Source organism: Sinocyclocheilus rhinocerous, unplaced genomic scaffold, assembly GCF_001515625.1.
Source record: "Sinocyclocheilus rhinocerous isolate Xijiao unplaced genomic scaffold, SAMN03320098_v1.1 scaffold173, whole genome shotgun sequence".
NCBI lineage: Eukaryota > Metazoa > Chordata > Actinopteri > Cypriniformes > Cyprinidae > Sinocyclocheilus > Sinocyclocheilus rhinocerous.
Window position 1 is genome coordinate 1,003,204 of NW_015645056.1, and position 9,761 is coordinate 1,012,964.

The window sequence follows — 9,761 nt, forward strand, 5'->3', positions numbered from 1 at the left end:
TTGACAGTAGAAAACATGCATTTCTTTAATTGAAATGTTGATATACCAAATTACAACCAGCATAAAAACACAGGTGGTCACAAAGTTCATCACAACTAGATGTTCCACAAGCTGAAGTAAATACTAATATATAGGAGCACACTGTGCCATGCACACAAACACAAAACACCATCATGATAGCACACATGACAGTAAAATACTCCAATAAATAATGTAACATAAGATGTGACATAATGTACATAACTGATAAGAAAAGCAGACAGAAACATTGTTATTTCAATGAAAAGCCATCAAATGTGAGCTGCCAAAGAGAATTCTGGGAATGTCAATTGTAAATTATGAGATGTCTTCTTCTTTTTCACTTGTACTGTACATTTAACAGTATTTTTCTGTAAAATTGCATGAAACGCCCCATTAGATCTATTACAGTTTTTCACTGTATAGAGTAAGGGAACTTACCATTATTCAATTGACAGGTTTTTACAGTATTTTACCATTAACCATTACCATTATCCTGCATCTTCAATAAACAAGCTACAGGTGGTCGGTCCAAAATGCAGCGGCTAGAGTCCTTACCAGGTCAAGAGTATCGTGAAAAGCGCTATACAAATAAACTTGAATTGAATTAATATTACAATGATTTTTTACAGTGACACACTAAATTAATGCCATAAACTTGGAATTTTACATAAATCCCAAACCTATATCTCAAAATTCAATAAATATAACTTATTATTATCTAAGAACACATTTTTCAAGGCACCTTTTTCAGACACTTCCACTTGTATACTGTATGTTCATGTTGTAGTTAAATGTTTAAAATCACTTGGAAAGGTTTATGGTTTTTGGGAACTTGTCTGTCGTTACTGTATATATTACTGTATATATTCCAACACTACTTGAAGGATCATGAGAAGGAAACATACAGCAGCGAGGTGAGAGAGCTGTGTGTGAGCTGTCACTTCAACAGTATCATACTCATATTTGTTTTATCATGTCAAATGCAAAGTTTCTCCATATGTTCCCAGGAGACCTGTGAAGGAAAAAAATATAAAATTGGCCCTGTCCCAGCAGATTCGCTTGCAGCTAATCATTAATTTCAGATGAAATGAAAGCCACAAGCAATGGCCTACTGGCCTTGTTTCAGTTCCCAGATGAGTGGAATGACACATGTAGTTTTCTTTTAAGTCTGACTTACTTTCACTGTTTTTAAAGAGGTCAGGTATGTTAGAGCCAAAAGTGTGTCAGATATGTAGATAATCGCTTTCGTTTCAGATTTTAGTAGCCACTCTAAGAGAGATTTTCAGGAGAAAAACTGGCATTTAAAGACTAAATGGATCATAAGGTTGTGTGCAAACATAATTATTATTACTTTGTAATAAGAAGTGGATCTTTCAATGCCAAACAAGTACATAGGATCAGATATAACACACACTCAGCCTCATTCATGAAGCACGAGCAGGACATATTTCTCTGTTAAACCGCTCTGCAATTAATCTGAGAGTAGATTTATGAACATTTTACACAGAATTATGTTCTGCTCATGTTTTATGAATGGATGCACTTAGACATTTCTATGCAACCTTATAGAAATTACACCTTTCATTGATGTGATGTGTGTTAAAATCAATGTCAGACCGTTTCGCAGCTTTTAAAAACATCTATTAAAATGTGAAAAAAGACCTGGCATGATATGCCATAATTTCATCTATTAAATGGATAAAAGCTAGGGTGCAAAATCATTTCTTGCTGCAGACACCCACATTACATTGACAACAGGGGGTCAGGGTTTGGCTAGCACAGGCTACTATGTGTGCAGAAAAGCATCTCTCTCCATTCACAGCCATTCAAAAGTAGCCATGTATTTTTGACAAAATATCAAACGTTTTATTATATTTTAGTGGACGCTTCACCATTTTTTTTGGGCAAGCTCTTAACTGTGGGAAATAGGCTTCTGTTGTTTCAAAAGGTGTTTTCTTTGCTTCAACGAGTCTTTACGGCTCAATTGATTTGCTTAAGAAATGTTTTGGAAATGACTGCCAATGAAACAAAGCAACCTGAGTAACTGCCATTCAGATAAACGACTCGCTTTCACAGACCTCTGACCCATAAATCTGCAGCCGTATTCACAAAACATTTTGTCTTACAACTAAGAGTTCTCCTAAATAGCAGTAAAAGTTCTTAGGTAAGAGATTCCTCTTCAAACCTATTCACAAAGCGGCTGAGAGCAAATTTAACTAATGAATGGGAGAAATCTTAAACTATGAGAAAGGGCGGGGTTGAGCTCATTGCTACGGATGAAGTCATCAAGCTATGCCCACAGTGATTGGCAGATAGAGGATGGGTCTCTGTCAGTCATTCAATCATAGAAATATCGGAGAACAAGGGATCAGGTTGCCATATTTAAATAAAGATTTTAGAATAAAAATGTTGCCATTCAAACAAAGGGACTCGGATGCACATCATTGCTTACATTGCATGAATCCCCACAGAACCTGTGCAATGGGTTTAAAAGCAACACCTTAAGCCATTGATCACTTGGAACCCGTTTTGCAGCTGATTTATTATTTACAGTTTTTTTCTATATTTATCTTTTTTATGCATCATTCTATAGACCTATGTGTGGAAGCATGTTTCCACCGCTGAATTAACAAAAAAAGGTAATTGCAACTTTTTCTCTCATAATTCTGACTTTTTCTCGCAATTCTCGCAATTGCATGATATAAACTGACAATTCTGACTTTTATTCTCACAGTTGCAAGTTTATACCCCACAATTCTATTTTCTCACAACTTTTTTCTTACAATTCGTGCTTATTTTCTCAGAATTGCATATAAACTCACAATTGTGAGTTATAAAGTCAGAACTGCAAGATATACATTTATTCTCATATTTGCGAATATATTGTTGTCAAACGATTAATCGTGATTAATCGCATCCAAATTTTAAAAAATGTGTTTACATAATATATGTATGTGTGCTGTGTATATTTATTATGTATATATAAATACACACACATGCATGTATATATTTCAGAAGAATATGTTATGTTTATATATTAAATATATTTTTTAAAATATAAATTATATGAATATAAATATAGACATGTAAATACATGTACATATTTTCAAAATATATACTGTATGTGTGTGTATTTATATATATACATAATACATATACACAGAACACCCACACATATATTATGCAAACAAAAACTTTTATTTTGGATGCGATTAATCGCGATTAATCATTTGACAGCACTAAAAAAATCCAACAAATTCCAATTCTGAGGGAGAAAAAATACTATTTGCTTACAACTGCGAGTTTATATCTCACAATTCTGACTTTATATTTCAAAACTGCATGTTATAAAGTCAAAATTGTGACATACAGACATGCAATTCTGAGAAAAAAAGTCAGAAATGCTAGATATGCAATTGCAATTTCCTTTTTTATGTTTTACTCAGTGGTGGAAACAAGCTTTAATATTTATGAGTATGCTTGGAAAACTAAAAAAATAAAAAAATAAATAATACACAATAAAACATGTAGTACGACATACAAATAGCTGCATTTTGGGATACAGAGCTGCCTGAAGAGTACATATGAACAGGCTTGCTCCATCAATCAGAACTGAATGATAGAAGATCAGCAGAAACGCTCCTCGCCCTCTTAAGAAAGTGGAGAAGTGCTTGGGGAAGTTCTGACTGTGCAAGCAGAAATCGAGGAGCAGATAGCAACTACAGGCCATGCCTACCATAGCCATGTTTTGAAGGGAAGCACACGCCTGTAATCTCAAACTATTCACTGCAATGAAGTATCAAAAATCAGTGAGGAGAAAGAAAATATAAATGTCACTTACCCACTTAGCACAACAATGAAGTCCATTACATTCCAGCCGTTTCTGAGATAGGAACCCTTATGAAAAACAAAACCGAGCGCCACCAGCTTGATACCAGCCTCAAAACAGAAGATCCCAATGAAATAAGGCTCGGTCTTCTCCTAATGGACCCAATGAGAAAGAAACAGATCAAATAATTAAACAAAACAATCAATAGAAAATATAAATAGAGAAATGTACATTCTAGTTTTGATTTTATACTGATATCAAACTGTAATATGAATCACATTAAGGTTTGTAGACATGACATTAGGTTTATATTCTTCACTGTCATAAAGAAACAAGAACATGGTCTTCTTTTCAGTAAACAAGCAGTTGTTATGTATTGTATGCATACTTTATAACAAATTGCATACATCATTCTTCATTCTTTTAAGCAGATATATTTCTTTGTATAAATTAAATACACATGAATCCTTATTCATCAAACCAAACCAAATTTATTTCACATTTCTCATCATAAACGCTATCTAATTCTAAGACAATGGCACCATAATCCATTAAGGATTAATCCACGTTAAGCTTTTACTCCCCCACAGAAAACTGTAAAGAAAACGCTTAACGCCACAAAATAAAGTGATAGCAAAATACCAAACTCACTATACACCTTACTGATGTTGCAAACTATATACAGACAAGCAGATGTGGGCAGAATATTAATGCAATGTGCAAAATTGCATGTTAAGCATTTTCCTATCATAGAAAATCATTATAAAGAAAACGCTTAACGTGGCTCAATGCATTCAGATAGTGATACTAAAACTCAGTATACTCCTTACTGTTGATGCAGCGCATTGCATTCATGTTCTGGCCACATCTGCTTGTCTGTATATAGTTTTTTTTTTTTTATAAACTGCATACTTTTATATCACTGTCTTGTCCTTTAAGCCACATTAAGTGTTTCTGTCCACATCAGCTTGCCTGTATATAGTTTGTAGCATTAGTAAGATGTATACTGAGATTGGTCTTTTATTATCACTGTCTTAATGCATTAACATGGGAATGGATTTCAAAAAATTTGTGAGTATGGTTTATAAACTGAGGGGGCGAATTGCAAAACCGTGGCCACGGATTTACGGGTCTCTCTTTTTTTTCTCCTACAGGAGATTTCCCAGTGCTGTCGTTTGCCACTATCTTCTGAGAAACAGTATGCATTTTTTTTTTGTACTCTCTGGATGCTGGGAATCCAATAATTTAGTTCAGTTATGTTTATTTAAAATATGAATAGATTTATGTTTGTAATGCTTACCAGCCTTTTGGACATAGGCGTCTTGTCCTCACCAGGAAGATGCTGTTCCAGGGATAAAACGATGCAGTTGGCTATGATGGTGGCCAGGATCATATACTCGAATGGAGTAATGGCACAGGGGTCAAGGCAAATATTACATCAGTGGAAAAAAAAATGCATCAATGCATCTTCATCTCTGACGTGACAAAATGAGAATTACTGAATTTAAATAAGTTCACATCTAAACCTTGAAGACTCTCCTCTTCAAGACTGACACACTGTAGTGTACACTTCACTTAATTAACACAAAAATCTTGTACACCTGCCTGCATTAATACTGCAAATACACTGTGTTTACATAAATGTTTATGTATCAGTATATGGACTTGTTTGACTAAATGCATACTACCTAGGTTGACTAGTGAGCCAGTTGACCAGTTCAGTTTAGCTTATGTAAATGAGTCAGTGCTGCATTAATGGAGAGTGTGTGAGTGGATGAAGTGTGCATATCTTCACTGACAGACTCACTATAGCTGTATTGTATTGCTTTAGCTCCTGTCAGCACTGATTACACAGATTTTGGATCATGCGTGAACACTCTGAATGAACTGACAATGTCCGTAGAACCAGCAGTGCGGTTCGCTTGTAAAAGCTTTGTGACCCAACATGTCATTCACTGTCCACCAACCTAAGTTATTAATTACTAACTGGTGCCACCCCGAATAGCACATTCAAGTAAGCCAGCATAAATTGAACTGAATGTGCCTTTGAGTAACACACAGCAGCGTTTTGTTACTCAATGATTCCACGTTACTGAACGAATCAGGTGAGTCAATGATTCAGTGACCCATTCATAAGGACAGTCACTTTGATTCTGAATGAATCAGCTGTTTAAATGAATCGATTGAATGAATGACTCAACGACTCACTCATTGAGACAGTGCCTTTGTGTCATTGAGCAATGACTTTTTAGTTTCATATTTAGAGTATCATTTCATTAAAAAAAATAATAAAATAAAAATGTAAAATCATTTTAATGTTATGGCGACATTGCAGCCTTAACGGTTTATGTGTAATAAATTTAAAGTTGAATCAAAACATTTTTTCTAAATCTTTTTTTTTTTCTCAACTAACAGTAATATGATCTTTTATGTTTTACTAAAGCCATACTTGGACAGGACTAGTTTTCTAAACAACATTTAAGATGCAATTTGGATGGGACTCACATCTCTGTGGTGTGTTTTAGACGTGGGTGTTACAGATTGACAGTGGTGGCGTCCATCACGAATGACAAATTATTTAATTTATTGGGTCCCGCTTTATATGTGGGTGTTTTTAACTACTGTGCACTTACTGCCAAAAATATTTAAGGTACATGTATCTGTTGTGTTCATGTTGAATTGCAAAACACTTTTGATGTTATTGAGGGGTGACAGAGGTAAGTTTAGAGACAGGTTTAGTATGATTAGGTTTAAGGGGTTAAGGTAGGGTTGACAGTGTAAGTATAGATGTAACTACATAAGTTAATTAGAGATGTAATTACAGAAAGGTATTTTTAAATTTAAGGACAATGTAAAACATGTATGTTCACAATAAGTGCATTGTATCAAATAATTAATTAAAATGTAAGTGCATAATTAAAGACACTAGTATATGAAGTATGTCCATTTATTGTTTTCATTTTAAGTGATAATAAAAATAAACGAGGGGGCAACCAGCCAACCAGCCCATGGACATGCATGTAAGAATATCCAATTATTTTTTTTATAACATTTAATGAGCATCATGATCAGATTTTATCATTTGAACAAAAGTCTTAAAATGTTGCAATTACAGTAAGCAGTCTGCACTGGCTGTGCTACGGACATGAATGATACCTCAACTCATGCAGCTTGTAGAGTAAAACCGAGCTATTACTTTTCTACGCAACCAGAGGGCCAATTTCACCATTCTTGTCAGATAAGAAGATGGTTGCAAGCGAGGTAAAATACTTGGAAGCTATAAAACAGTCTAAAAAAATGGCATTATAAAATAATAAGCATAGTAATGTCAGTTCAGTCAGGGATGCACTAACCTAGAATTTTCAGCTTTTTTATTTTTGGCATCTCTCTAGCAGCAAGGATTGCCATGGCAACCTGCTTTCTACACTTAACCTCCTCCGGGGAGGGTTGACTGCGAGTTTTGCTCACCTGAGAAACATCCAAACATTATCTCAAGTGCTGCTTGTAATGTGCTTTCAGGCTGAAGTATGAAAAACAAGTGCATTCCTCATAATGACCTGAAATCTGCTGATTGGATCGGTAGAGCTGAACTTAATTCATTAAAGCTGAAGGAATGTCAGGAAACATGAAATGTATTCAGTTTGTGGGGTGACACAGTGGCCAACAACTCAACAAGTGTTTTAAAGAACAAGTAACGGAAGACATAGACTACACAGAGAGGATGGGCTTATACATGTACAAGCAATGGGAACTAAATTAGTGTGACAACTACTATTAGTTTAGCAGTAGAAAAATAGTAGTCATCTAGTCTTATAAATGTTATAATTTCCTCATATCCATATGTCTGTTTCTTATTGGGGTAACTTTGCCTGTTATTTGAGAGTTGTAGCTTATTTATTCACTTTGAACCTAAAACTGGTATAAAAACATGTTGGCTATATAACATGCTGCACAAGCTGTAATACGCATACACTATATAACAGCATGGGTTTGAGTGTAATACTAGTACAGTGTCTTGGGTTCTGTGCTACCATTGCATAACAGACATTTTTCAGTCTGTGTTCAAAATATAAATGAAATATGTAGCCGTGTAATTGTCCAAAACATTTTGCTAGGGAAAGACATTTGCGATTTATTTTCCCCAAACAAAATCTCAGAGGCTTTGTTACAATCATTATGAAATTCTCACTATAGCCCAGAGCAATTTTTTTTTTTCGTTCAGAACTTGTTCTTTTTAGAAGACTTTGTCTCAGATGTTTCTCCAAAAGTCCTAAAAAATAGATCAATGAGATAATTGTTGCATACAGTAAGTGTAGAGCCGTAAAAATGAATGCAGATAGCTTTAACAGTTTTGTTGGTTCTTATGACTATTAAACTGCACTTAGGCTCCGACTTCATGCCACTCATGGTTGATGGTTGTGCGTTGCAGAAGAATGCACAACCATCAACTACCCAGCAAACTTTCTTCTCTTCTTAGTCAAGGACAGAAACGCATAGAGGCATATGTACCATAATGGACATTTACTACTCTACCACTCCAAAAAAGTACCTATACATACAATTTAGTGCAGTTTCCATCTGAAATTAAGACTACTGGCAGTAAATCACCAACAACTTTAATTCCTGTTCACACAGATTATGGTTACAGGGTCAGATGATCCATTAATAAAGACTTATTTTTGCATGATACTTCGCGAGATACTATGTTGCAACCTCAAAATACTTCCACCATAGTAAATTAACACATTTTCATATCTATATCACACAACCATCTCTATTTGTATGCTTTTTCTGATGTTGTATACTTGCTCGGTAGCGCACCTGGTACAGCATTGCACTTATGATGTGAAGCGCTCAGGTACAAGTCCCATGAAACACAAGTCATGATAAAAGAGCTCAAAGACTTGTAGAAGCAAGTTAAAATGGCATGGTAGATTCAGCAAATGCATTTTAATCTCACAATTGCTTTTGTTAGTACTGTCGTTTAGGTTTAGTGTACGCTGGGTTATTTTTTTTTTACACTCTAAACAATGCTGGGTTAAAAATAACCCAACGCTGGGTTAAAAAGGGACAAACCCAGCTATTGGGTTGTTTTGACCCAGTGGTTGGTTTGTTTTGAGTCAAAACAACCCAATAGCTGGGTTTGTCCCTTTTTAACCCAGCATTTTTTAGAGTGTACCCAAATGCTGGGTTCAGCCCGTTGGGTCATTTTATTGGGTTGTTTTTAATATTTTTGCCCAGGTGCTGGGTTATTTTTTTTAACCCAAATGCTGGGTTCAACTTGTTGGGTAATTTTATTGGGTTATTTTTAATATTTTTTACCCAGGTGCTGGGTAGTTTTTCTGTAACTAAGTTGCTGGGTTATTTTTTTCTGCCCAACCACTGGGTTGAGCCTGTCTCCGATTAAACAAACCCAGCTGCTAAGTTACAGTCAGAGCACGGGCTTTTTGAGTCTACAGGAGAGCGGTTCTCAGCGCCACCGCCAATTTGGTGCACTTCTTCAGGGAAGTAAATGTTTGTATACATTTTATTTTATTTATAAATTATTTACTGTGCTGTAAATTGTATTATTTTACCCAACGCAACATAAGGTCATTTCACATGATGGAAATGCCTTTTGCCTTGCATAACATAAATGGATTTTATTCGTTATAGTACTGAGTTTAATTTAATTTGATGTTAAAATATGTTCTCTAATCTCAGTACTGTTTGTTTATGGGCAGGTTTTGGAGTCAGTCATGGCATCTTTCAGCTATGAGTGAAACGCGAGGCCGCGGTCTAAAGTTTGCAGTCCTTCAACCGGCTCAGATTTCGGCAACGCATCAGCATGAGAATTAGCACTATTTCGGTAAAAAGTGATTACAGAGAACAGTTGAATACACTTAAATTAAAATGCTACTTTTAAATGTTA

General features: G+C 35.2%; 1 protein-coding gene across 1 annotated transcript in view; it reads right to left on the minus strand.

Annotated features, from left to right (window-relative positions):
* The window catches only part of LOC107705142 (voltage-dependent R-type calcium channel subunit alpha-1E-like), an 87,365-nt gene that overhangs the window by 69,015 nt on the left and 8,589 nt on the right, over window positions 1-9,761 (minus strand). The window contains exons 2-3 of the mRNA XM_016508296.1: window positions 5,151-5,256; window positions 3,863-4,002 (exon numbers count right to left, since the gene is read on the minus strand). Of these exons, the coding sequence (XP_016363782.1) occupies window positions 3,863-4,002; window positions 5,151-5,256 (246 nt within the window). The remainder of the gene's footprint in view (window positions 1-3,862; window positions 4,003-5,150; window positions 5,257-9,761) is intronic.